Below are 27023 nucleotides of genomic sequence, written 5' to 3'. Positions count from 1 at the left end.
CCAACTACCCACAACAGTGCAGCCCAGGGATGCTTTCAGGGTCCTGGCAGAGCCCACCTGCCTTCCCCAGCTTGGAGGGATGGCTCTCAGCACATCCCCAGGACCACTGCACCTCCCAGTGAACCCCCAAAAGCCGCAGCAGTGGGTACATGGGCTGTGCTTGAGCCAGCTCTGCCAGGCACAGGGCAGCCGAGGCCATGGCTGGGCAGGGAAGCAGCCCGAGGCATCCCGCAGCCCCACGACAACTGGAGGCAGTTTTTATTGTTTAACATTCCTGGTATTTTCTGTCAGGGCTGAACCAATTGTCCTTAATCCGCCAGGCTCTGCTGGCCAAACAAGTGTGGCTGAGCCACCAGCATCCTGTCCGCACGAACAGGCCCCTTTTGTGAGGGGGATTTAGCGTGTAGCCCAGTAAATCCTGCTGGTTTCCTGAGGCAGCGTTCCCACACACCCCCCCAACCCCCCCCTGCCGCCCGCTCCCAGTCCCTGGGCCCTGGCACTGATCCCCATGCCCGCGGGCATCCCGTCTGCCAGAGTTCTGGGGCCATGAACCCACTGCCCCCCCAGAATCTGGCCACTCCAGGGCTGCAGATTCCCCTTGCATGTTTCTGGGATATGTCTGTGAGTCTTTATGGGATTTGGGGTGTTGGTGGGGCTGAGAAGCTTCACAGACACCGCACTACGCTACTGGTCCTTCATGGGATGTTGTGGTCCCTGGCTGTGGTTCTGGAGGGATGCTGTAGTCCTGGAGCAGATGCTGTGATCCCCAGGGAATGCAGAGCCCTAGGGAAGGTGGTTCTGGTCCGGGGTGGGGGAAGGAGGTGTGTGGGGAAGATGCTGAATCCTGGGGGAGCTGCTATAGTCCTTGGGGGAATGCTGAGTGCTGATGGATATGGTTCTAGTCCTGGGAGGAATGCTGAGCCCTGGGGGAGCACCCCAGGAGCCAGGACACCAGCTGGTTCCTCATTCCAGCTCCGGGATGTGGCTCCGAGCCCCTGCCCGGAGATGCCTTTGCTTAACGACTCTGTTTTTTGGCCGGGAGCTGATGTTGTCTTTTCTCCACAAAACAAAGGCGACAGGATTTTATCTCTGGAGAGAATCTGGTTTCTGTGAGATGCAGAAAGCCTCTACCCCCGGGCAGGAGAGGATGAGGCTGGGGGGCGGAAAGGCACCAGTCTGCTGTCTGCCCCACTGGTAGGAGGAGCTGGCACTGCCCCTCTGGCTGCCGCAGCCCTTCCATGACCCGCCTGTCATTGTCCCATGTGCCCGGGAAGTGAAGGGAGGGAAGAGCCCCCATGGGTCAACGGGCAAAGGGACCCATGAGCACCCACACGTCGGAGTAGAGGCTAAGGCAGGACCGCATCCCTCCAGACATTGGATCCCGACACAGTTCCTGCGTTCAGAGACACCTCACACACTGATGTGATGTAGGCACACACAGAGATGTAGGCATGCGCCCAACCCCATATCCATATAGAAGCACCTGCAGACACACATCTGTGTGTGCACAATCGCACACACACCTGAACACACACCCTGCACACACACCTCAGGCACACCTTCCAGGAGCATCCCCCAAGCATTCATCCACTCCCAGCCAAGCATACACACTACATCTCCCACAAAACCCCCATGCACTCTCATACACCCCCACGCACCCGCTTCAACGCACACACATGTACACCACCGCCCCTATTACACACACACACACACACACACACACACACACACACACACACACACACACACACACCTCTGCACCTCCCTTCACGCACCCCCCTCTCCCCCCAGCGGCAGAGCCGAGGCTCCAGCGCCACTGCGGACCCCCAGTCCCAGCCGGACAGACCAGGCTGGGGGTGCCAGCGAGGGCGGTGGTCCCGTGCTGCGGACCCTCCGCCGTAGCCCCCCGCCGGCCGGCCAGACCCGCCGGTGCTGCAGGAAGCCGCGGACTCTCAGCCCCATCTCCCGGCCGGCGGGAGCAGCTGCGCGGGGCGGGCAGAACGGAGCGGGCGAGCCGTACATCCTCCGCATGTAGGCTGGTGACAGTGGCCTTCGCGGCAGGACAGGCACGGGATGTGTTGGAAGGATGACAAACGCGACTGGAAAAAACGGTCTGCGGCATGGGGATGTATCCTTGCCCTGCTCTCCATCACCTGCACTGATGGATGCGGCTGGGAGTGAGACAGGGCAGGGGATTGGGCTGCAGAGCTGCGCTGTGTCCCAATTTGGATCCCGTTTGTCCCCTTCCGGGTGACAGGACCAGTGTGGGGAGGACACCCCATGGGCACTCCAGCCCGGTCAACCTGGCTCTACCTTGGGTGGATAGATCAAAGCCCAGTGTGAACTCAGCTTCATTGCCCAGGGCTGGTAGCCCTGAGCACCCCCTAAGCTGCGAACTGGGGGCAGCCTGAGGGCTGGAGAAGCAGTGCGGTCACCCTGCAGTACACAGACGGGCACCCTGGGCCTCGCCCCTCTGGATAATCCCCATGCTGCATATGGCTGCCGCAGAGACCAGCCTCCAAGTGACAGTGCAGTGATAGCTATTCCACGCCGGGCAGATTTGCCCAGAAGTGATGGCTTCTGTCCCCTGCAGCTTGTGGCAGCGGCCCTGCCCGCACCCACCACCCTTATATGTCCCTGGGCTGCCCCCCGCAAGATTTTGGGGAGGCATGGAAGCACCAGAGCAGGGGTACTGCGAGGTGAGGGAAGCAGAGGTCACCCCCGGCAGGAGGAGCAGTCCCGGCACCATGGACACCGGGCCGGTGCAGCCGCGCCTGCGGGCACGGAGCCGGGCTGAGCCCCGCCCGTGGCTCCCACCGCTCCAACCCTGCGGCTTCAAGCCTCGCAAGCCGCTTCCTGGGGGAAAGGGGCCCCCCGGCAAACCCTCCGGGCAGGATGCTATCCGCTCCTCTCCTCCTCTGCTTCCTTCCTCTCCCTTCGCCGGGCCAGCCCTCTCTCCCTGGCCGCCGCGACTCCTTAACCCTTTCGCCCACGCTGCCGGCCGTGACCCAGCCCCACGGCCACGGCAGCCAGCCACCGCCCCTGGCCCTTTGTGCAGGATCCCGGTGCTGCTCCGGGGTCCGCGCTCCCCCAGGCCCCGCCCCGGCGAACATCCGCGGCCGGAGACGACTCGCAATGAGCCTATCCTGCCCACGGCTCCCGCGGGACCCGCATGGGCCATAGCTCCCTCCACGCTGGGGTCTGGGGCTCCCCGCCGGCCGTGACGCGGGAGGCCCCCGTGCGGGGCCGCGGTTCCTTCGGCATCACGGCGGCGGCGGGGAGCGGCCATGGCGGGAGCCGGGATGCGCATTCCCGCGGGGCGCGGGGGCACCGGGCCGCTCCCGTGGGGGCACCACGCGATCTGTGCACGGGCACCGGGACCTGCAGAGGGAGCCCGCACTGCCGGGCGGTTCCCTGGCTACAGGCCTGACCGGCCGAAGAGCCGCGGCGTGCACTGGGAGCGGGGCTGGGCTGGGGGGCTAAGCACGATCGCGGGGTGGGGGGTCTCAGGGCGAACCCCGCGGTGGGGAGGCCGAAGTTGCCCGCGCTCCCCGCTGCAGCCCGCAGACAAAACGCTGCGGCGGCAGGGCCGGCCACGCTGCCCGCTGTGGCGCACATCCGGGCAGGAGCGGGAGGCAGCAGCCGGGATGCCATTTCCCTGCTGCTCTGCCGGAAGAGAAGAGCCGGAGAAGGGCCCTTCCTGCGGGCGCTGGCCATGGCACGGGCAGAGCTGACACAGCAGATGGCCAGTGCGTCTGAGGGCATCCCGCCACCACTGCCCTGTAACCACATGGCTGCAGGTGGATCACTGCGGGGCCCCACTGGGACAGCTGGATGTGGACATGCCTCGGGGTGTGCAGAGCTGCCTGGGCATCGCTGCCCAAGCCGTACAGCCCCTACACCTCAGTGTCCCATCGGGATGTGCTGTGCCATGTGTCCATGGAGCAAGGGCTCACAGAGGGAAATCAGGCTGGCATCTCTCCTTTTGGCTCTCCCCGCTCAGCCTAAGAGGGGGCACTTCAGCAGGAGGGCAACTGGTCAGTGCCCAGGATGCAGTTTCCCCGCTTGGAACAGCCCTAAACATCTCCCCAGGTCGCTCACTGGGTCTCAGACACCAGGCTCTGGGAACATACCAGGCGTTTCTGCTGTGCACATGCCCTGCCCGCCCCTGGGGGGGTATAAATAAACCACTAACTTTATTTTGGGAACGTGGCAGAAACGTGCATGGCAGGTTGCTCCAATGAGAAAGGAGGGAAATTGACTGCTGGGCCCTCTCGCAGGTGTGCCGGGCTGCGGCTACCAGTGGATCCTGGAAAGATGGACAATGTGATGCCCCAGCTCTGCGAAGGTGGGAACTGTGTGGATACTGGAACCCAGCGCCAAGTTCATTCAGCACTGGGGCACAGTGTAGCCCCAGGTCCCACATGTCACCATGGCATATGAGCATGGAAGGAAAGGACCTAAAATAGGTCAGGTGCCACTAGCTGAGCCCTGGGCTGGGACCTCGAAGATACAAACATGTCAGGAGCAAAACTTCCTGCAGAGTCACCCCACCCTCCGTGGGTGTGCTGGAGTGGAATGAGCTGAACATGGCAGTCTCTCTGTGGTGGCAGCATACCAATGGGGTGGCAATGGGCTGGGGACCTTGGTGTGGCTCCTCAAGAGCAGATGCTGGGAGAAATGGTTGCTCCATCACCAGCCACATACAGGGCAGAGAGAATGCTTGGACAAGACCACAGGGGCACGAGGAAGCCAGGTGTCTTCAGTGGGGCTGCCAAGGTGCGCAGGCACGGAGAAGACAAGTCCTTAGTGCCTCTGAGGTGCCAGCCCGCAGCCGCTCGAGGACAGCGTTTCAGCGGGGAAACAGCGAGGCCCGGGTAGCGAGCGCTCCCTGCCTGGGTGTGCAGAGCGGCTGCCCCGGGGCACAGCCCGGAGTGGGGAGCGCGGCGCCAGAGCGGCCGGGGGCTCCCGCACGGCCGGGCCGGGGGGGTGCGGGGGGGAAACAAAGGGCAGCGGCGGGCGGGGGGAGCGGGTCCGCCCGGGCAGCGCCGCGTCGAGCTCCGCGGCGGCACCCCGGGGGGCGGCAGCCCGGCCCTGCCCCCCGCGCAGCCCGGGCAGCACCGCCCCGGTGCCACATCCCCGCGCTGCCCCGGCTGCCCCCCGCCCCGTGCCTGCCCAGCCGTGCCGGTGCGGCGGCGGCGCGGTGCGGCGCCCGGACCCGTGCGGCTGGCGGCGGAGACCCCGGCCCGCATCGGAGGTAGCGACGGAGCCGCCTCCCGCCGCGGGCCGGTTGCGGGGGGCGGCGGTGGCGGCCAGTCCCGGCGGAGCGGGCGGGCGCGGGGCCGGTGCGCGCCGCTCGGCGGCAGGAGGGCGGGTGGGAGCGCGGCTGTCCGGGAGCGGCGGAGCCCGGCGAGGACAGCCAGGCCGCGGGCACCCGGCGCCGCTTCCCGGCGGGCGAGGCTCGGCAAGGCTCGCACAGCTCTGCACGGCAGCCCCGCGGAGGGCGACGGGCCGGCCCGCCGGTGCGCGGGTGGGCGGCGGGGGAGCGCGGCGGGGGCGCCGGGCCGGCCCGCGGGGCGCGGCGGACAATGGCAGGGGGTAACCCGAGCCCAGCTGGGGCGGGCGGCGACCCGCGCTACCCGCCCCGCTGACCGCCCGCGGGCACCGGGTCCGGGAGCGGTGCCGAGCGGTGCACAGGGGCCGCCGCCGCCCGGGTGCCCCGCCGGGGCGCAGGGCCTGGCCGACTCCATTTTGTTGGCGCCCGCACCGCCGCCGTTCGCAGGCCCGCGGCCTGCCGGGCGTGGAGGGGAGGTGGGGGAGAGCCGCGGACGAGACACTGCGGGGTCGCCCCGTCCCATCCCGCCCGGTGCCCCCTGCCTACGATGGAGGTGCGGGCGGCGGCCCCGAGGCCGCGGTGCCGGGTGGGGGGATGCGGGGAGCGGGGCAGGCCGGGCCGGGCCGGGGCGCGCCGGGGGGGGGCAGCACTGAGCGCCCCCTCCCCACCTCCCCCTCCCGCGGTGTGGGGGGGGGGCCGTCGAGGGGGGGGGTGCTCGTGCGGGGGGGCAGAAGGGGGGGCCAGGCCCGCGCGGGCGCGCGCGCGCTGATTGGCCGCGGCCGCCGAACCCCAAGAGCGGGGGCGCGCGGGGCGGGCGCGCGCCCTCGCGGGATGGCGGCGGCGGCGTCGGGCGCGCGCATGCGGGGGAGGGAGGAGGAGGGAGGCGGCGGAGCGGCGGCGGGGCCTGGCCGGGCCGGGTCGGCGCGTCTCCCCATCCGCCCGCTCCGGGGGCAGGCGCCGAGCCGCCCGCGGCACCCGCAGGTGAGCGGCGGCCCTGCGGCAGTCCCCTACAGGGCGAGCGACCCCGGCGCCGGCCGTGCCGAGCCGAGCCGGGGTGGCCGGGCTGCGGCCTGGGGCCTGTAGTGCGGCGGTGGCGGAGCGGGGCCGGCGGAGCCCATCGCGGCCCCCGGGTGCGGCTGCCATTTTGCGGTGCAGGCCGGGCTGACCCCATTGTGCTGTGCCCGCAGGTGGATGCCCGCCGCCCGGCATGGAGCAGGCCTGCGAAGTGAGCCGCCGCAGCTGCCTCGTCCCCTTCGGCACCTCGCTGTCGGCCGCCGAGCCCAAGGGCGGCCCCTTTGGCGAGGCCCGCGGCCCCGAGCCGCCCGCCATGCAGCTGGCGGCCGCAAAGCCCGGTTACGGCCAGGACCCATCGTCCTGCTACATCCCGCTGCGCCGGCTGCAGGACTTGGCTTCCATGATCAACGCCGAGTACCTCGGCGGTGCCGCCGACGGCGCTGAGGCCCTGCCCGACCCTGGTTCGCCGGGCCCCCGCCTGCCCGCGGCGCAGGACCCTGCGGCCGAGGTGTCCCGCGGGGCCCGGGCCTTCCCCCTGCTCCTGCGGGACGGTGCAGAGGAGGCGCCGGAGGAGGAGGAGGGCGCCGAGACTCCGGAGGAGGAGGAGGACGACGACGACTACGACGACGACGACGACGACTACGACTACGAGGAAGAGGAGGAGGACGACGACGAGGAGGAGGAGGAGGCGGCGACAGAGCCCGGCCCGCGGAGCCGCGGCCGCTCCACTCTGCAGCGGGGCCCCGACAGCCGCCTGCAGCCGGCCGAGTCCGTGCCGGACGGCGGCCCCGGGGAGCAGCCTGAGTCCTCGGCGGCCCTGCAACTCGTAAGCACGGCCGGGGTGCGGGCGGGGGGGCCGTGGCCGCTGCCATTTTGCGGTGCGGCAGGGCCGGGCCGTGCCGGCCGCGCTGCCTCCCTCGCCCCGGCGCCCCGGAGGATGGGAGCCATCTTACCGAGCGAGGGGACCGTGCGGGGCCGGCGCGGGCTGTCACCGCGCTCACCGCGCACCTGTGTCCCGGCGCGGCCGCCCGCGCTCCCCCCGCCGCTTTTTCTCCCGTCAGGAATAAGAGGCATCGTCCTTCTGCCCAGCAACTCGCTGCGGAGTTCGGTGGAGTTTTTTCCCCGTTGGAAGGGGTTTTTTTGAGCGCAGTGCAGATGAGGAGGGCAGGAGGGAGCGTTCCCATCTCATGCCGCTCCGGCTGAGCGCTGTCAGAAGCTCTTTGTCTGGCCAGGCCTGAGGTTCCCGAGCTGTGAGACCTTGGCGGTGGCCGGGGAGAGGCCGTGTCATGGCCTGACAGACCTCACGGGCGGCGAACCTTACCTCTTACTCAGACTGACTTTTTTTTTTTTTTTGTTTTTAGTTTCTCTCTCACAAATTCCTTTAATTGTAATATAATTAATAAGAAGCAGAACTGATGGAACTGTAGGAGTTCTGAAAGGAGATAGATGCATTTAGTATTTTTTTTTTGTCTAATTTGCTTTTGAATCCAAGTATAAGAGATGTTTCTCAGTGTAACCTTTTATTTACCGCCATATGTGTGTATTTCCTGCAGGTTTTGGTTGTTTGTTTTGTTGGTTGTTTTGTGTATTTCTTCAGTATGTTTTTTTAACCTCAGAGTTCCTTACTGGGGGATACTCTGGGCTTTAAGGATTGATGCAGGGTTTGAAGATTAGCTCCTTTGACAGGACTAATACCGAAACCACGTTGCTCTCTAATTTCAGTAGAGCCACTGATGCCGGACAGATCGTGCTGGTGCGTGCAGTGCTTGGGAGGATTGTGTTCCTTTGGGAACACTCGGTGTTCCTGCTGCGTGCTCTGGGAGGTTGGGAGCACTTGTCACAGAGTGCCCGTGGAAGGGATGATTTCAGGAAGATGCTGACAGCAGCTTAATTTGTTTGTGGAACAGTTCAGACTTGCAGATACTCTTCAGCGTTCCTTGGGAAGAATCCCTTGGTCTCTGGTGATGAGAGGCTCTGTGGGTCTGAGGTTTGTGCATCTCTTCAGCTTTGTTTTGCAGAGGAAAGCGGGGATCTCTCGCAGACATGTGCTCGGTGATGCAGTTGTGGGAGGGTCTCACTTTGTAAACAGAAGCTCGCAGAGGTACTTTCACAACAGTTGCCTTTACAACGTGCTCCACAGAGCTGCAGCTGGTACGGTGGAAAAACTTTCCTAGTGACGGAGCCTGTTATTTGAATATGCAATGAGGGTTGACTTTTCAGTAAAACTGCCTTACCTGAGTGCTGTAGTTAGCCTTGCTGGGTTGTTCTGGTGACTTAAAAGCGCAGCTGCATTCCTAAAAAAAAATGCGAAGAAGAAAAGCTTTTTTTAGGAAGCCTGGAGTTCTGCTTTCTCAAAGTCTTGCATTCTTTATTTATTAAGTAAATGCATGTTGTCTGAGTGGTTCTTCATTTTAGCCCCACTACTTGTAAAATAGCAAAAGACAGGGATTTTTCTCTGTGGCAGGTCACCACTGAGACAATTCAAATCTTTTAATAGTTTAACATGACATAGTAGCAGTAGCTAGAAATAACCAGGTTTGCTCTTCAGGTCATGTATTCATTTAGGCATTTAATTCCAGTCTCATCTGTGTTTGGTAACTGGAATCAACTTTCTTTTTGAGAATCTGCTAAAACTTAAAACAAAAACCTGCATAAAAAAGGCTTCACAAATCCCTGCACAGCTGTTTGTCATAGCTGGGCTACTCTTACAGGTATCGGCTTTATGCTGCTTGTTGATGGGGCTCCTTCACCTTACAGCAGGACTGTCTCAGAGCTTTTATTTTTGAAGCACATGGCTCTGAATGTGCCAGTGCTGCTCAAACTTCTGTTTTGCCAAGAGGGAAGCGTGTGTATGTGTATCTCCCATGTCTGCATCTGCCCCTTGCAAGACTTGAATTTTTCCTATTGATGCTTGCTTTGAAAAGGCTGATTTCTGAAATTTTGAGAGTGCTTGCAGCAGAAGGACCAGAATTTGGTTTAGTCCTAAGTGAGATGCAAAGTCCAGCATTTAAGTAATGCCTCTGGACAGAAGAGGTGGTGGTAGGTATTGTTTTGCATGGAGATTTGTTAATAGCCCTGACACCCGCTGGTCTCAGACATTGCCCCAACAGGGGAGATTGCTCAGGTTCCATTCAGTTGTAAAGAGAGATGTGCATATTCTGAACTAAAACTATTTTAAGTGCCAACTTAATCTTCCCCTAAGGGTGTCTGAAGTTCCCAGCAGCTCCCGACAGATTTTGTGTTTTGGAGAAGGAAATGATAGCATCAGTTCTTGGGTCTTGTTCTCCAGAGGTGGTGATACAGTGACTGCTGGCAGCTGCTGGCTTGCTGCCTTATTCACATGTTGGGCTATGGCCATTTAAATTTAAATGAGTGGTTGTCCTTGAATGTCTCTGTCCTTTACCATCCTGATGTGAGTTTGTCTGTAGTGCTCTCCTGGCATTTCCAAGTTGCAGAGGCCCTGGACAGCATTATGTCGAGTTGGAGGGAGAGGTGAGTCCAGACTTCAGTGCTGGGGAAAGTGGGTACAGCCACAGAATGTCTGAGTGCTGTAGATACTGCTTGAATTTAGATGCTGAGGCATTGTAGCAAGTGGACATGTTTCTTGCAGAACTCTCGTGGAAATTTTGCTCTTCTAATGTAACTTTTGATACCTCAAAACTTCAGTTTGTTGGCTTGTTGGTTTTTAGTTACTGCACACAAAGTATGTTTGAGTCATTTGATTTACAGAGTTGAGCGTTTGAGGAAGCAGAGAGTTCTTGGATTCAGGTACATCTGGGCCACTCCTGCTGTGTGTACATTTTGCTTCCACAAGCTGTTTTCTCCATGGGACACTGATGGTTTCAGGACTTCAGGATGTGCAGAGGCTTGCATGAGGCTTAGTGTTGCTTTTCATTATTATTTCCTTATTGTCCATTCCCACAATGCAGGAGTGTGATGTTCTGGTAATGGCAGTGAAAAAGTGAGGTACAGGGAAATCTAGAGCCAGATGTTTTATCCCTAACTATGGCTGCTTCCAGGGGCTAGGTGTGAGGAATGAGTGAAGCATGTGTGTAAGGCTCCTGGAAGGTTTTTGCAGAATCACACTATTTGCACAGTGTTAGAAGTACTGAAGGCCAGCAGAGTCCTCTCTAGGATTAATCCATTATGAACCTCAGTTCTGTTCTGATCTGCAGCAGTCGGAGGGTACTCTCATTATAAAGTGTTGGTGTTGCCTGTGTGAGAGTTAGTCTGGTGCTTGGTTATTAACTGACGTGTCTGGTGCCGTTTCTCTCTCTGCTAAAAATAAAATGAAGGAACCAAAGCCACGTGATCTTCACTACTGCTGTAAACATTTCTGAAAGAATCTCTTACTACAGGCTGTTGATCGAGATGTAGCTAACTACTGATAACGTTATATCTCTGAGATACAATATATATGGCAGCGGTTTGTTTTAGCAGGGAAAATAAATTTCTTTGGTCAATTCATATCTTCCTGAAGAGGAGATGAATTCTGTTTGACTGGCAGTGATTCCTGCAAGCATCATTTCCCACTCTGTGTACCTGGAGAGAACAGGGTCATTGTGTGTTACTGTCACTATGACTCTGATTTTGCACACACCCCCCCTTTGCCACTAGGATTTACACTGTTTGGAAGACGATACTATTTCACAGAAGAGAGTGTGTAGCTGGATCTTGGCTTGCTGTGCAACCTGACGGCACCCACCAGGCCTTGTATTGAAGGGCAGAATGTTTTAAATAGCTCTCAACTTACTATAAAGGACTTCAGCCATTGTGGGTGTGCAGAAGAATGGGAATTTCCACAGTGAGGGCCCTGTCCTGGCCTGTTATTGCTTGACCATTAATTTTTGAGATCCTTAGTGACTTCATGTTTTCAGGGTGTGATGATGCTGCATTGCCACTTGATCATGGTGGAGGTGTGAGTGGGTGGGTGTTAGGAGCTGTCATAGCAGGACCTGCTGTGTGTGAGGGTGTTAGAGCAGCTCTTTCTGAGAATTTTGAGCAGTTTGTAGGATCCAGAGCTCTCCTGCACAGCAGGTTGGATCCTGGAAGTGTTTTATCATAGCATTTGGCTGAGATTGCCCTTCCTCTCCTTGTTTCATTGTATTTGTTCTCTGATTGCTGATTAGGTGTGAAATATCTGTTTGTGTACGTTGTGTTACAGGAAATGACTTGGTTTCTCTAGAAAATACCTGGTATGTCATGTGAAATTTAAATGACTGAAGCCTTTGCTCTGAAGCTGAACTTGTCTGTTTGCAAATAGGAAAACCAGAGACATTTTCTTGCAGGTTGGACAGTTTTAAAAGTGATGTTTTACTGGATATATTGACAAATCTCTGTGTAATTTCGGCTTTCTAAATTTAGAACTTATTTGCAAAACTTGAGCAGTAGAGAATTGTTCAGGCAATGTCCTGGTTAATATATTGTTTGCAGTTATAAGTCTGGCAATAGTAGCAATTAAATTGGCTTTTGCAGGTGTTTTTTTGGGCTGGATGCTGCCTGTCAGGCTCTGCTAAATGACTATATGTGCTGGTGACTTCTTTTGGAAGAGTGTATCTTTTGAACTTGAACCTTTGTCTCCTAAGAAATTTTAAGTTGTTGAGGGTACAGTCATTCAAGTTTTACTGATACAACTTCTCCTCAAGTCTTGGTAAAATTAGTGGTAATGGCTCAGTTTGACGCTATAGCAGTAACCTTTGACTTCAGAGCAGCATATTCGTTATGGAGTCATGGATTTGTTCATTGGCTCTTGCAGTGTAGCAGCTTCTTGTTGCACCTTATTTACACCCTTGCTCCCAGAAGCGGGTTTAAACTGTGTGATATGGGGGTTTTTTCATTTCCCTAAGTTAACTGAACAAATCTGTATCTCACTCAAAGCTGAATTCTGAATATAGTCAACAAGCTACTTGAGCCCCAAGGAAGAAGCAGTATTCTCTAAGATATAATAGAGATGGTATTTCTTAAAAATATATTTGGGACTCAGAAATTGGTGTTATGCATGATGATCAATTTTCAGTTCAGTTGCTTGGAATATACTTCTGCTTTTCTTGCCTGTGAATGATAGCTTATATATAGTAATTTTGATTACTTTTCAGCTATTGCTCTGGCATTTAGAAAGGCAAAGGGAATAGAAACATCAAAAAGAAGAAATCTTATCAGGCAGGGGGTTATCCTTGGAGTTAAAAAACTCAGCAGTTTAGGTGAATGCCACTTTTAATACCAAAAAACTATGACCTCAGTTTTGTTCTGTCTGCACAGAGCCATCTGGTGCAGAGTGGTAAAACGAGGGAGTTCGGCATGGCTGCAGAGCTGTGGTGCCATGCTGAGGAAAACTGTGAGATGGAAAGTTTGGAGCCCCACTGGTTCAGTCCTGGGTAGGAGCACAGACATTGCTTTGGCTGATCCGATTGTGTGCTCCTGACCCCATTGCTCAGGAGAGGGGAAGATGCTGCCATGTCTTGGAGCCAGCTGAAGTGTTCTGTTCTTGCTAAATTAGAGATCTGGTTCCAGTGTGGCTGCTCACAGTAGCTCTGCAGCAGTGATTAAATGTGTGACAGAGATAAAGATGGCCTGGGTGTGCATCCATCTCTTTTGTGTCCAAAAGCATTGATGAAGCTAGGAGGAATTTCAGCAGTGTGTCTTGCCTCTACTGAAGGATGTTAAAGCACTTGTTAGAATTGACATGCTGACTCTTTGTGGTTATCATTAAGATTTATCTCACACAGTTCTTTGGAAAAATGGCAAAGAGAAGTTGGGAGAAAAGTCACCTTGTATATCACTTCTTTCCCTCTCAAGGACGGGCTGGTCCTGGCTGAGCGCCTTCACTGCTGTCTCTAGCACAGCTGGAGCAAAATGGTTGTGCTAAATTGTCCCAACTCACTGCCTGGACTGGTTGGTTGTAGCCTTGGCAGTGATGGAGCTGCACAATCCACAGGTGAATGAATGGCTTTTCCAGCAGGAAGCACCATTCCCTGCTCTTGCTGTGGGGCTGAGATGCTGCTGGGGTTCTGAGTGAAGAGCAAGGCTGCAGGTGGAAGGGGCATCAGGGAAGGGAGTGTTTTGGGAGCACTGTTGGTGGCTGAATACAGGGAAAGTGCAGCAGATCTCTAATCCTGGAGGCTTCTCTGTGTGTTTTCCCATCCTCTTCCTCGTGGGGTAGGCCACTGGGGTAGGAAGAGCTGGCAAGAAGAGCTTTGAGTAAATTCTTGATAGAGAACTTGTTCTTTTGGTCACAGGCAGTAATTGGGACAGCTGTGGGGGCTGCTGGAGATAGCACATTCCACTGCTGGGCTCTTCAGGAAAAAAGTTTTATAGTAAAATAAGTATACAATAAAATAGCAGAGTAATCTGTTTTAACTTTCAGACACTCATCAGAAATAGTGCACTGGGGACTCCTTTTATATTTTCAGGCATTGGCATTTGCATGTGAGACAACAGAAGTGTTGAGTTGGGTGGAGCAATTCGAATGTTGCATCCAAGCCAAAGGATGGAATGCCTTTTGGTGTGGTATTCTTTAGGAAAAAGTGAGCATTGAATTTCCTGCACAGTAGTATCTCAGCACACTGAAAACTGCCAGTTTCTTTTTCAGCTCCTGTAGTGCCTGCAGTGCTGAGTGTGCAGTGAGGCTCTTGCCCTCAGCCCTGTTTGAAGCTTCCATGTTCCACTTGTTTTGGAGGAGTGTGTTCATGACTTTCCCTCCCACTGTTGGTAGAAAGATAGAAACCTGCTGTTGCCTAACAAGAGAAGGGTGAGGAGCAGAGTGGTTATCACCCTTTTAATAGTTCCTCCCCTTGCCCTGATGTTGCTTTGTTGTTTGGTTTTCCCAAGCACCTGTTCAGACATCCTACTGTTCTGCTAATGTGGTGACTGCCTGCAGATTTCTAAATAACAGCAGTAAAACAAGTCAGGTTCCTTTTGATTCTAGTTGGCTGTCCTCACACAGTTTGTTCACAAGGTTTAGGAAGCTAGATTCATCACAGAAAGGTTTGGAAGCCTCTTGGAAGCATAAATTTGTAGTACCTGGTGCCTGAAGCATGAACCTTCTTCATATCATGACTCTGAGTGGGGATATCAATAAATAAATAAGCACAAGATAAATTTATTGCCCTGCTAGTGTTCAAAAATTCTGATTTCAATTTTAGCAGGAATTCAGAAGTGGTTTTGTGTGAGAGGCATCTTTCTATTTGGACTAGCATAGTGGGTTTATCTCCTTCTTCCTGTGGGTAAATAAAAAATTCTTCAGAAAATTGGACTTGTAAGCCCCCCTTAAATGTTTTGTTGCTTTTAAACAATCCTATGGACTTAAAAAAACCCAAACAACATCAACAACCAAACCAAAACAAGCAACAAGCCAGTTAATTTAATTTAATTCGACTCAAACTCACACTTTTTGGCTGTTGGGGTTTTAGTACAGTATTCACTCTTTGCACTGTACATGTTGTTCTCTAGTTCTGCTTCATTTTAGGTACAGCTTAAACTGTAATGAATAGAGCATACATATATAAATTAGAACAGCCAAGTTTCATTTTGCATAGTTTGAATCTGTTTTTCATTTCATGGATTTAGAAACTTCATGTCTGAAAAATGAGCACTGTGTTTATCCGATGTCTTGCCTGTGAGCAATTTGATAATACATAGAGGAGCACGAAAGTAAGGCTGAAAAGGGGACAAATCTGATGACCTGGTTTCAGTTTGTGGCTTTTTTGCTTGTTCTCTGACATAGGATATTTGTCAGTAATTGTTGTTTGTGAGAATTTGCAAAGTTTTGGTAATGCCAGCAGTTTCTCACTCACTGAAATAATTCGTGCTGATTAAAAGAGTCAGATTTAAAGAGAATGTGGTTTATCATTTAAAATATTTGCAGATAAGCAACTATGAGAGTCTGTCCTCTGCTTCAGGCTCCTGAAAGTGGTCTGAAATCTTCTGTGTGTTTGTGAATTTCTTTCCACTGGGAAGAAATCCCCATCCACTGGAGATCTGGATGCAATCATACCCCTTCTCTCCCACTCCCTCCTCTTGCCTCCCTCAAACCTTGCTGTCAGCAGGTGCATTTCTGGTAGTTAGGATGCTGAAGTGCCAAAGCTTTCTCTTGCGCTGCTCTTCCATCCAATCCATAAGGAAAACTATCTCCACTGAGTGAGGGATATGAGTGATATGAGAGATATGAGTGAGATGTTGTTACCCAGTTATCTTGGGGACTGAAACTTGGTATTCTCTGGTCATACGTTCTTTATTTAAAATCTGTATGTGGATAACTCCTGAACTTGATAGAAATTCTTCAGGATGTAAGAATTACTCAAAGTAGTCCAGTCTGGTCTCTTGATTTTACCCTTTCAGGGTAGTTCATATGTAAATATGGACCCTGAAAAACTTCAGTACCCTGGAAAATGGTAGCAGAAACCATCCAAAGACAAATAACACCCACAAGCATGTCAATAACAGAAGTTTGGTCTGTATCATAATCTCTGCTATTTTTTGCTAGTGAATATTTAATTAGTGAGTATTTAACACTTCTGGATGATAATGGTGCCAGATAAGAGGTAGTGTACTTTTTCAGACATGAATGTAGGTCAGACGCCTGTTTGCTTTTTCCTGCAGTGCTGAAGCTGAAGGAAGACTGGAGTAGTTGGGACGAAGGGCAGGTCCCCAGGTCCCCAGCCACACAGGCTGCTCATGGGCTTCCAGCAGGCTTCTCCAGCTGCTCTGTTGGATTTGAAGCTTGCCATAAAGTGCCAGTGTGATTATTACTCTGGTTTCTTCAGATAACCATTGCGTGCTGTGGTTTGGGTGGGGGTTTTGTCCATATGGACTCCAGTTGGGCCTACCCCTTTCCCTGTGCAGGGATTGATTGCTCTTAAGTTTTGTCACAGTGATTGCAGGGTCAGCATTGCAGCCTCTCCTTGTAAAGGCTTAAAGCTCCTGTGCTTGTAATGGTAGTTTGTATGGAGGAAACTTTGGTGATTTCTCTTTGCTTTGTTTCAAATATTTCTTAAGCTATCAAGTACATACAGTTTAATTTTCTTGGGGTTTTTGTTTTCTTTTTCACTGATTTGGTTCTGATTTCAGAAAAGCTGCTTTAAAACGTGGATCTTTGCTAATGAGAATTATTATTTCTAGCTTCCATCACAAGCAGTTACTGATTTTGCTTTGTTATTGTTCTTAGTCTCTTTTCCTTTTTACCTTTCCATGCAGCATTCCCAAGCAAAGCTTATTTCCCAATTCCTCTCTTTCCTTCTCTCTGTGTCTGTTCATTTCTCAGTGCACAAGTGTTGGGGCTGAGTGAAGTAATGAACCATGGATCACTCAGACTTCTTTCTATTCTCCCTTCATTAAGAGCAGTCCAGAGGTAGGAGCTGACCTTTTAGCTATCTGTCAGCAGCAGTCACTGTATGGGAATTGCATCTATTGCTGCTTCGTTTCTATGACCAGAGTTAAAGGATCTGGATCCCTTGGGACAGGAACTGTATGGACAGAGGGATAATCCTCATTGCTGAGGGTAAAACTGCTCTGCTTTGTCCTAAACTCTGCTAACTCAGTGAGATTGTGCTGTAGCTAGAGGGAAGTTTCATCTCCTGAAGACTCGTGGGATAGCTTTAGCAATGCCCTTCCAGGCTTGTTTTGGGAGTATTTTAATAGGGAGAACTTGCCCCAGTTGCTGCCTCTCCTTTGTGAGGGCAGAGGATGAATAACCTGTTCGCCGAAATGGCAGGAGCTGGGAGTGGCCTGTCCTAGGCACAGGGCACCTGTGACACCAGCTGTGGGGTTGACTGTGTTAGTGGATTATTTCTTTATAGAGTCACAGAATGGTTTGGGTTCGAAGGTGCCTTAAAGACTATGTAGTTCCAATGCCCTGCTGTGGGCAGGGACATCTTCTGTTAGATGAGATAGCTCAGACCTCCATCCAGCCTGATCTTGAACACTTCAGGGATCCAGGGGCAGACACAGCATCTCTGGGCAGCCTGTACCAGGGTCTCACTACCTTCATAAGGGAAGAATTTCTTCCTCATGTTTAATCTAAACCTACTCACAGATTGTGGCCATTCCTCCTTCTCTGTCACTCTGTCCTTGTAAGAAGTCCCTCTCCAGCATACTGTTTGGCCCAGGCTGTTCAGGCATATTCAAATGTCATCTTTCCCTCAAGTTCATTCTGGCAGGGTTTTGGGTTTTTTTGTAAAAATGCTGTTGATCTTCAGCCAGTTCAGCTGTATCTGGTGTTGGTGGCTCATAGGAATTAGATGGATTTCTTGTCATCTTGTCCTTTTAGGAAAAAATTAACGATCACCAAACCTAAAGGAGTACAGGGTAGTGATGGGGATGCAGGCTGTGGAAAGATTCTCAGCAAGCTTCCAGTTCTAACTGATAAAGAGTAGGTATTGGGAACAACTTCATCCTGAGCATAGATGGAATGTAGGGAGAGGCACGAGTTACTGGCCTGGGAATGAGAAGGTTTGAAGAGGTCGCTGGAAGTTTATGGGGCAGAGTTGTTGCTGTTTCTGCCCTTGGCAGTGATGTTTGGGCCAGCTCATGTGTGAGGTGTGACTTAGCTGGCAGCTACCAGTGTGGTGAGATCTGCTCAGGAGATATCCCTATCCCATGCTGCTGCTGCAGGGCCCTGGGCAGGTGTCTGCTGTACACTCAGAGGAGAAGGTTATTAGTGTCATTGTTTACACTGTATTGGTTAATTACCCTTTGGATGTGGCCACCTCCTTTTATTTTCATCCTCGATTTTGTCTGGTTCGTGCCTGAAACAGGCTTGGCAAGATCTTCTTCCATTATTTTTGGGGGTTCAGTGGCTTCTTTCTTGCTTTCCTTCATGTCCTTACACACAGTCTTTTGCTGCCCCAGTCTTTCTGCAAAACATATTCTGTCCCTGGCTTCGTTGAGTAACACTGTTTATAATTAAGTCAGCAATAAACTGTAATAGGGCTTTCTTGGCCAAGTATTTCCACGATGACTTTCCAAAGCAGGTCTGAATTGGAAGTGTGCAGGGCTACGGGATCAGTGCTTGATCTCTACAGATATCTCTTTGGGTATATGAAATTGCAAATTTGAAATTGCCTGTAACAGCAGACATATCTCTGCCCCTTAGTGTGCAGTTCAGTCTTGCTGTGGCTCTGCCAAGGTGGTCACGTCCCTGGTCGTGCTGTTGGGGAACCTGGGGTGTCTGCACCTGTGTCTCCAGCTGCACTGGAGGGGCTGGTGCTGCTCTGATTTTTATTCAGACATGTCCAGTGCTGCAGGAAAGGTGCACCCTGTGGCTCTTAGCATTGTCTCTGTTTGTGGGCTTCTGCTTTGTGCCACTTATTCCACCAAGATGAATGGATTGAACAACAGCTTTCAGTGACAGAGCCAAGAGTGGTTACTGGATAAGGGTTATTTTTTCTTCTTTTTAATGATGTGGTTATTTTCAATAGAGGAAGATTGGTGTCAGACAATTGAGGACTGACAGGATGTTTACCAAAATAAAAACACTTGGAAATTTAAGCTTTCTTTGCTTGATATGTTTCATTATTTGCTGTATGTTTGTTTGACGTGGTACAAATTCAGGAGGTGACTTTGCAGGTGGCTTTTGTGTCATCCTGCTGCTGAATCTTGGCTTGTGACCCCTTCCACAGTGATCATTTGGGTCTTAGATGGTTTGATTAAAAACATCTGCAAAGTACAGTCTTGTTTTGTCCAAAATAGCGCAAAGTGATCTGAAATGCCACATATCATCTCAAGTTTAGGCTGTAACTTGTCCCATCTGAACAGCAAATTAATGCCAAACATTTGATAACAGAGTAGACAGTACTGGAAGCGAACATGAGACAATACAAAAGTGTGTTGTTTCTCCTCGGTGGAGAAGGCCTTGTCTTTTCCTTTCTCACTAACCAAAGTTCTTACCTGGTTTAATTTCTTCGATGTATCTGCACTAGAGTTGCAACATGGCTCTTATCCAATCTGCAGTAGCTCACAAATTTTCTTGTTATTTAAATACTTGAATATTTCCATGCTCTGAGAGCAAACGGTGCTGTGATCAGATGTAGGTGACTACAAGTGAAGTTTGTCTATTTTAAAAAATGGGGCTTTCCCTAGCTCACAGAAAAGTCACTGTTACTGCAGGGCTAGATTTTTGGCCATCAGGATTTATCAGCAGTTTGATCTTGGCATAATAAATGCTAATTTTAATAGGAGTGAAATTTGTGGTATTCTGACACGAGAAATATATGCTTTCGGGCTATAATTTTTCTATCAAGCTGCAGAGTTTAAAGGTAAGGTTTTCCAGGTACAGATAAATACCTGTAAAGAACAATAACTGCTGCTTTTGCTCCTCTGCTGTTGGTTATTCAGTGTTACTTGTTTTTTAAGTCTCTAGCAGATTTTTTTTCGTGTGTAAAGGAAAACAAATTTAAGGCATCTCTGGCAGGTTGGTGGTATTTGGGGAGAGTAGAGAGGAAAATTAGCAAGACAGTGACCTGCTGCTGTGCATCCTGTCACAAGGCTCTCCCTCAGGACATGATGCTTCCTGATCTGTCTCTGTGATTCACTGGTGGGGTCTTCCCGGTGAGTGATGGTGAGTCCAACACCTGACTGCTAATTCTGGGGAAATGGGAGAGGAAACTGGCCAGGAATGAGAATAGCTGCTGACTTCTTGGAAAGAGGTTTAGGCATTGTCTGAATAGTTTCTTGAAAGCCACCTTTTCACTCTGCTGGATTGTTGGAGGTTGACAAAGAGTTGATTTAAATGCAGACTTGCCTAAGGGCAGGGGTTGTGGGTGTCCTTCAGGTGGATCAATGTGAATGGCTCTGGCAAGTCTCCAGTGAGGTTTTACTGCTCTGTCCAGTGATAATGCTCAGGTTACAGTTGACAGGAAGATGCTCATCTGTTGTAAACGTATGCACAGCGTTGGAGATAATCAGCTGGGATATACATGTGCTCCTCAAAGCCCAAGCTGGAAATCTCTGTAAAAAAAATTTGAGGCCAAAGTCACATTTACAAGAGCTCAAGCAGGAAACAGACTCAAAAAAAGAAGGGGTTTGCATCTGAAAGTGTATCTGCATTTTAAAAGCAACAGCCAAGGCAGCACCTCTGATTCTTGTACTCACAGATACAGCTGGAGGCACAGAGGCTGCAGCAAGGCAGTGCCAGAGACGGGCTGCAACCCTCTCCCTGCCTGGTGCTGTTCACATTCCCTGTTCCTGAACTCCTGCTCAGCAATAAGTTATTGTGTGGCTTTTTATGAGTGAGTGAGAAGAATTTCAATAATGTAGTCTGTAGCATCATTACGTGCCTTTTCCATGTGACAGGGTTTATTCTTTTGTGTTTTAACCACATGAAGGAAAGCCATAAAACTCAATGAGAAATGGAAGATACCTTTTATTAGAGAGGTCTGTTGTGTTTTAGTTGCTGGGATGTTGAACTGGGTATGGCAAGAGATGTGCCTCGAGCAGGGTGGTTAGCAGGATGGAGAAGTGAAGCAGAAAGGTGTGTGTTCGTGCTGTAACAGCTTTAATGAGGAGCATATTGCTTGTACTTACTGGCAAGAAGAATACCTGGAGTGTTTCGTGGAGTTCCTAAAATGCTGAACCCACGTAGTACATGTTGGTGGGTGCTGCTAAACAGGCAGGATTCTTCACAGCTGGGTACAGGGACTCTTGTATCCTTTGAAAACCTATTGTATCTCGTCTTGGCTCAATTATTCCCAACACCAAAGCTCCTAGATCCTCTCCTTGGCAGAGGTCCTGCTGGTAAAGCACATCCAGCCAGAGAGGCTTCGTGCTTTGCAAACAGTGCAGGATTGATCTCAGCTCTTGGGCAGTGACACAGAAATGGCATTAAACAGCTTTAGGGTTTGTATGTTGAAAGATTTTGGCATTCTTGTGGCTGCTGCACAGCCCTGAGAAGCTGAGTGGATTTGGGTGATTTTGTCTGTGGAGCTGATACTTGGGAGCAGGTTTTGGAGACAGACAAGGTCAGTGTGTCTGTCTGTGTCCTAGAGGGGGGTGATTTCTGTTATGTTCCCTTTCTGCTCTGTAGTTTTGTAGTTTTGGGGCAAAAGCAACAGCAGATCTGCTCATACAGGCTAAACATCAGTATACAAGATTTTTTTTCTGTGATTGTACCTGTCTATGGTTTCATATACTTTCTGGTGAAGCTTTTTCCTGAGAAGCAGGAAAGGTACTAACTTGTAGATACTAACTTTTTTTTTTTTTTTCCCCACTTGATAAACACTTAATTTGCTGTTCTTATGTTTCAGTCAGGAAAATGTCACTGTCTCTTACTACCACTTTTTCTATATGTTGCAACCTTTGAAATTAACAAACTGATGTTGGTGAAATAATGGGGTCTAGTAGTGACTCCAGATATTTACCTGTTCAAATGTGTGAAGTTTGAGTGAAGTCATTTACCAGAGGTCATGTTACTTACTAAAAAAATAACAAAAAACCTTCTCAAATCCTCTTACTGTTTTGTTCTTTCAGAAGAATGGAGAGAATCATTGTGTTCTTTGAAGGTGTAGGAGCTACTAAGTAAAATCAGGACTTGCTTTTTAATGTAAATGTCTCTGCTGTCCCGTGTAATCTGCACATAGGGGGGTGGAAAATCTCTTCAAAAGCATCTGGAGCTTTAGTGATTTCTTGTGTTCTGATTTTTCCCCAAAGATCCAAGCCAAGAAGAAACCTACTCCAGTGAAGTATGAAGTGGGGGATCTTGTTTGGGCCAAGTTCAACAGACGCCCATGGTGGCCATGCACAATTTGTCATGACCCAGTGCTGGACTGTCACTCAAAAATGAAAGGTACTGTATCTACTCAGACCACAAGGTGAAGGTGTTGTGCATGGCAGGATGCTGCAGTTTTAAATTAATTTTAAAAGCATTTCTGGCCTTTGAGAGGTGTGAAGAAATAGACTCTGCTGTGGAAAACAAGACTTGAATCTGTAAAGCAGAGCTAAATGAGGGAGATGGCAGGAAGAAGAAGGGCTGGGGGTAGTGAAGTGGCACAGATAGCTTTTGGACATTTAGGCTTTTCTTCCCAGACTCTAGGAAGGGCGAATAGCTGGGCTAAGCTCAGGGCAGAAGAAAGAGCAGCCTCTCAAAAAAGTTGTGCAGAGAAAAAGGAGATGGATCAGAAAGGTGCAACAGGTGAGGAAGCACAGCTGGGAAGACTGGAGTGTACGAAGACACAGAGAGTTGTCACTGGAGAATGGGAGGCTGGAGAGGCTTGAGGAGTGGAGTGTGGGGTAGTGCAGTGTAGTTGCTAAATGCCTGAAAGTGTGATGGAAGCACATGCATGGAAGTGAAAATTCTAGGTCTTGTTTGGCACAAGAAAGCAAGGGGCTTTGATAGGGAAATTCTGGAAAAACTAAGAGATGGAGCTACATATGTGAATGTTTGGGGTATGGCATGAGTGAGCTGAGTGTGAGGAGGAGAAATGGGCAGATATGAGAGATGTGTGTGCTTGATCACAGAAGAGAGCCAGGAAGGGAAAAAGAGAGTCTTTAAAGATCAAGACAGAGATAGGTGAGTGATGGAGAGAACAGAAGGAAGGTAAGGTGTTGTTTGCTTTTAGTATCATACCAGATTTCATGGGGAGGCTGCCACAAACAGAAGGGCTTATTTGTTCCTGGTTTCCCCTTCTGATTCTTTTTGTTCTGTGGGCAACTGGAAACCCCTTGAACTGTTGTCCTCTGCCACTGACAGCTCTAGTGGCTCTAGTGCCACTCACTACTGTATTTGTCTCTAGGTTTTTGTGGCCCTTGCCAGCCTAAGCACAAGTGCTGGGCATGAGTGGAGTTCTTTTAAGTGGCCATCAGCTCAGAGCCACTGCTGTTTCTCTAGAGACATGAAGTGATGCTCACATCATCCCCAAGCCTAGTTGCTGAAGTCTTTTTTCTTCACCTCTCCATCCTTTGGGAGGCATTTTCCTGATTCTAAAGGATACTGAATGTGCTGTTTTAAATAGTCTTTTTCCAGCTCTCAAAATCCTGACGGAGATTTTTCTAGAAGATATGCTGATATGTATTCTCCCTCCATATCTCTCCGCATGAAGTTTTGGACAGGATTTAATGTATATAGTTGTCCAGTATTCCCCTCCCAATGAAAAGCTCTCTTAGCAAGTTCCAGGAAGGCCTGATCTCCAGCCACATGATAGACTTTCCCATCCTTGTTTTATCTGTGTTCAAACCAGTGGAGCTCAGGGGAAAATAGTGTTTTCCAGCTGTGGCTGTATGTAATGTCCTCCCTTCCCAATGCCAAGGTGGCAAAGCAGGTGGATCTGAACTCTGACACTTTTGGGCAGGAGGAGCTGGGCTGTGTGCACTGTAGGAAGCACAGTCCCACTGCCCTGGCTCTCCTGTTGCCAAGGGAACAAGCCCTTCAAAATACGTCAGGTTGTTTCAACCTTGTCACTTGTGCTGAAAGCTCATCTCTTGGGATTTGAGGAATGATGTTTAGTTAAAGGCAGTTTACATTTTCTCAGCAAGCTCTTGACTTGGAAGATTTTTGGAGCTGGAAGGTATAGGCTCAGTGGCTTGAGTCTCAGAACTGTGGATAGGGTGGATGAAGCCTGTGATCTTTGCGCTTGGTTTGATGTTCTGCTCATTGTTTGTCATCCTCTCAGTGCTCTTGGTTAGAATCTCAATTTCAGCATCACTTAGGGCCAGGCTGCCATGCTGGCACCCTGGAAGAGGCAGCACAAACCAAATGGGCAGGAAGTGTAATCTGCCTGTTCAGAGAGTGAAGGTGATTTCAGGAAAAGGTTAATACATTGCAGCAAATTGCAGAGAGAAGTTTATATCCTTTTTTTCCAAGTGTTGTTTGCCCTGTTCTAATGCTTGTGACCAGCATTGATTCAGTTCTTATTTGTACCTGTGTGTTCACCATTCTTGCATAGAAAGTACCTTTTAAGAATCTTTGAATGTGCCCTTATGATTGAATTTCTTCTATTCCTCTGTACATGTGTGCTTGAAGTATGGAGAGACTCGTTGCAACTAAAGTTGTGTCATGTTGTACCTAATCTTTTCAGTGTGTGTGCATGTGTTTGCTTAAACGCTGCTGTTCATGTTTGTGTCTTAAATAAGACTTTTTTTGGAATTAAAACATTGAACAAGATGGGATGTATTGTGATGGGGGAGGCTCAACCTGTGTGAGTAAATCCTGTCCAGAAGGATGTCAGTTCTGGGTGTTGCCAGCACTGTTGTGTTTTCCCAACGGTCAAGTGCTCTGGACTGTTTAATCATTAATCAGAGAGTAGCAGAAAAGAAATGTTCTGCCTGGTGTGTTGTGTCTTTCAAGGAAAAAATATTTAGATGTTTTTGCCTTTTTGTTTTTGCAAGTAGTCTTTGCTGTAGGAAGATGACCAATCGTAGGCATGTTAATCAATTGTTTGTAAGAAAAAAAAGCCCAAACAACTTAAAAATAGAGTAGCAAAGTGGAATATAGACAGCAGCAACCAAAGGGATCTCCCTTAGTTGTGAGTAGAAATCTCCAGTTAATGTGGGAATGTTGTTAAGCAAAATGCAATTGAAAATTACCTCTCAAGTTGTTACTGTTGTTTTCTGTGTCTCTTTCTGTGTTTTTATTCTGTTACATAGAAGGGGTTAATTCTGTTAAATTTCTTGAAATAGTTTCCAGTCAGAAACCATACCGAGAGTACTATGTGGATGCCTTAGGAGAACCTTCAGAGAAAGCCTGGGTTGCTGGGAAAGCTATTGTCCTCTTTGAAGGGAGACATCAGTTTGAAGAGCTGCCTGTTCTCCGGAAAAGAGGGAAGCAAAAGGAAAAAGGCTACAAACAGAAGGTGAAAGAGCTGTTTTCTGTAATATGTTTTTATTTCTTTGAATCTGCACAGCACAAAATATTCCTTTATGCCTGGATTTGTACTTTGACAGCTTCTGTGAGACTGACTGTAGCAAGGCAGCTGGGCAAGGGATTCTTTGTGTCCTTACAGCAGCATAGTTTATAAACTGCCAGGAGTTTCCAGGCTCTTTTCTATGCTGGGGTGTGGCCTTGCTGCTTCTATTGCCCTGGACTGCTCTGGAAGGCAGAGGAATCTGGGCTCTGTTGGTGTGGGATCTGTTCAGCTGCACGGCCCTCTCCTGATGCGGATTGCAGCACTGCTAAAAAACTTCTGTGCTTCCTGGCAGCCTCCTTTGGCTGATCAGCATCAGAGGTGGAGTTGCATGCTTCACTAGATCACTGACTGAGATAAAGCAGTGGGGTTTTTAGCACTGCTTCAGTAATTCTCTTTATAGAAACCTGTTAGGACTTACAATTTGACTTGGAAAATGCTTTGTCAGTGAGCCTGTGGGAATGAGTTTTGTGGCTCATCGCACCATCTCCGTTTCCAAACATAACAGCCCTGAGCAGTTGTAGCCAGTTAATGTAATGTGACACAGGGGTCTGGTCTATGTCTTTAGGAAGGTGATGGCAGAAATTAACTCGTTAGAATTGCTGAAGTGAAGAGCTACAGAGGCTACTGTGTTACTGTAAGAGAGCAAATAGTTACACTAGGCAATGATACCTGGTTTTTCTTTTACTCTAAAGCTTTATAACCTATGTGAGTGCAGAACCATCGGATTGAATGTGCTCTTGTAGATGTGAGTCCCTGGAGGCAACAGCCTTATTTGGTTTTTCTTTTCCAAGGGCATGTTCACTATCTTCCTTAAGGACTTAATGTGCTCTCAGCCCTCCCAGCAACTAGTGACATGCTTCCAAATAACTTCTCTGGTCCTAGAAGTGCTGTGTGGCTGAAATCTCATTCTATATGTAAATTAAGTGCCAGCACGCCTGCAGCAGAGGGAATCAAATGTTTGTTGCTCACATAAATGTCCAGGTTTGCCCCCCTGGAAGCCCAAATTGATGCAAAGCTGAGAGTATTTGGCTGGATTGCTATCAGGCTTCATAAAACTTCTTGAGTCTGCTGTGATGAGACTTTGTTGGTTTGGGTTTTTGATAAAAGAAGTGTCAGCAGTGTGAGTTGTTCCTCCTGCCTTGGAATTGACTTTGAATTTAGGAGCAGTTGTGAAGCTTTTGGTTTGTTGTTGTGCAGCCAAAAACTACATATGCAGATAAGAAACAAGTTTCTAGTTGATTTTGAGTATTAGCAGAGGTTCTTGTTAAGTATGCAGAGAGCTTTCTAGTTTTTCTAAAGATACAGAGTTAAAGTGGGAGACTTCTCAGGAATGGACCTTGTGAACTTGATAGAGCAGATCTTAGATGTGTGTGGATCTCATGTTTGTCCCGAGGTGAGTTGATGGAGAGGGCAGATAGTGCTCTGAGTTCAGGGGATGCAAGAAGAATCAACAATAAGCACAGCAAACAGGTCTGCTCAGTTTTTTTGAGGAAAACAATGCTGCTGGCTGTAGCTTTGCATTTCTGTGCCAGGGATCCATACCATTTGCATTGCCCTTTACAGGCTGTTGTGTTCAGGATGTGTTGGTATGCCAAGACATCTGGTTCCTGGGAGACCTGTACTTGCCAGGGACCTTTTTACTCTTCTGGGAATTCACAGGGCTCAGCTGGAATGCAGGGTGCTTACCCAGGGGCAGTACTTCCTGTGTCTGCCAGACACGGTCTCAGGGAATCCATGTGATTGGCTTAAAGATGCAAAATGCAGGAATGTCACTGTGTTCTGTGCCTTGTGCTCCCCTTCATCTCAAAATAATTACCTACTCAAATTTTGTCTTTTTTTTTTTT

General features: G+C 50.4%; 1 protein-coding gene across 1 annotated transcript in view; it reads left to right on the top strand.

Moving 5' to 3' along the window:
- Positions 1–6212: 6212 nt before the first annotated feature.
- The window catches only part of NSD1 (nuclear receptor binding SET domain protein 1), a 59938-nt gene continuing 39127 nt past the window's right edge, over positions 6213–27023 (top strand). Inside the window, 4 exon segments of the mRNA XM_056502811.1 lie at positions 6213–6316; positions 6523–7175; positions 21989–22124; positions 24953–25125. Of these exon segments, the coding sequence (XP_056358786.1) occupies positions 6543–7175; positions 21989–22124; positions 24953–25125 (942 nt within the window). The 5' untranslated portion in view covers positions 6213–6316; positions 6523–6542.

The sequence above is a fragment of the Oenanthe melanoleuca genome, chromosome 13 (genome assembly GCF_029582105.1).
Source record: "Oenanthe melanoleuca isolate GR-GAL-2019-014 chromosome 13, OMel1.0, whole genome shotgun sequence".
NCBI lineage: Eukaryota > Metazoa > Chordata > Aves > Passeriformes > Muscicapidae > Oenanthe > Oenanthe melanoleuca.
Note: the sequence above shows the minus strand (reverse complement) of the source record. Positions and strands in the feature narration are given on the sequence as shown.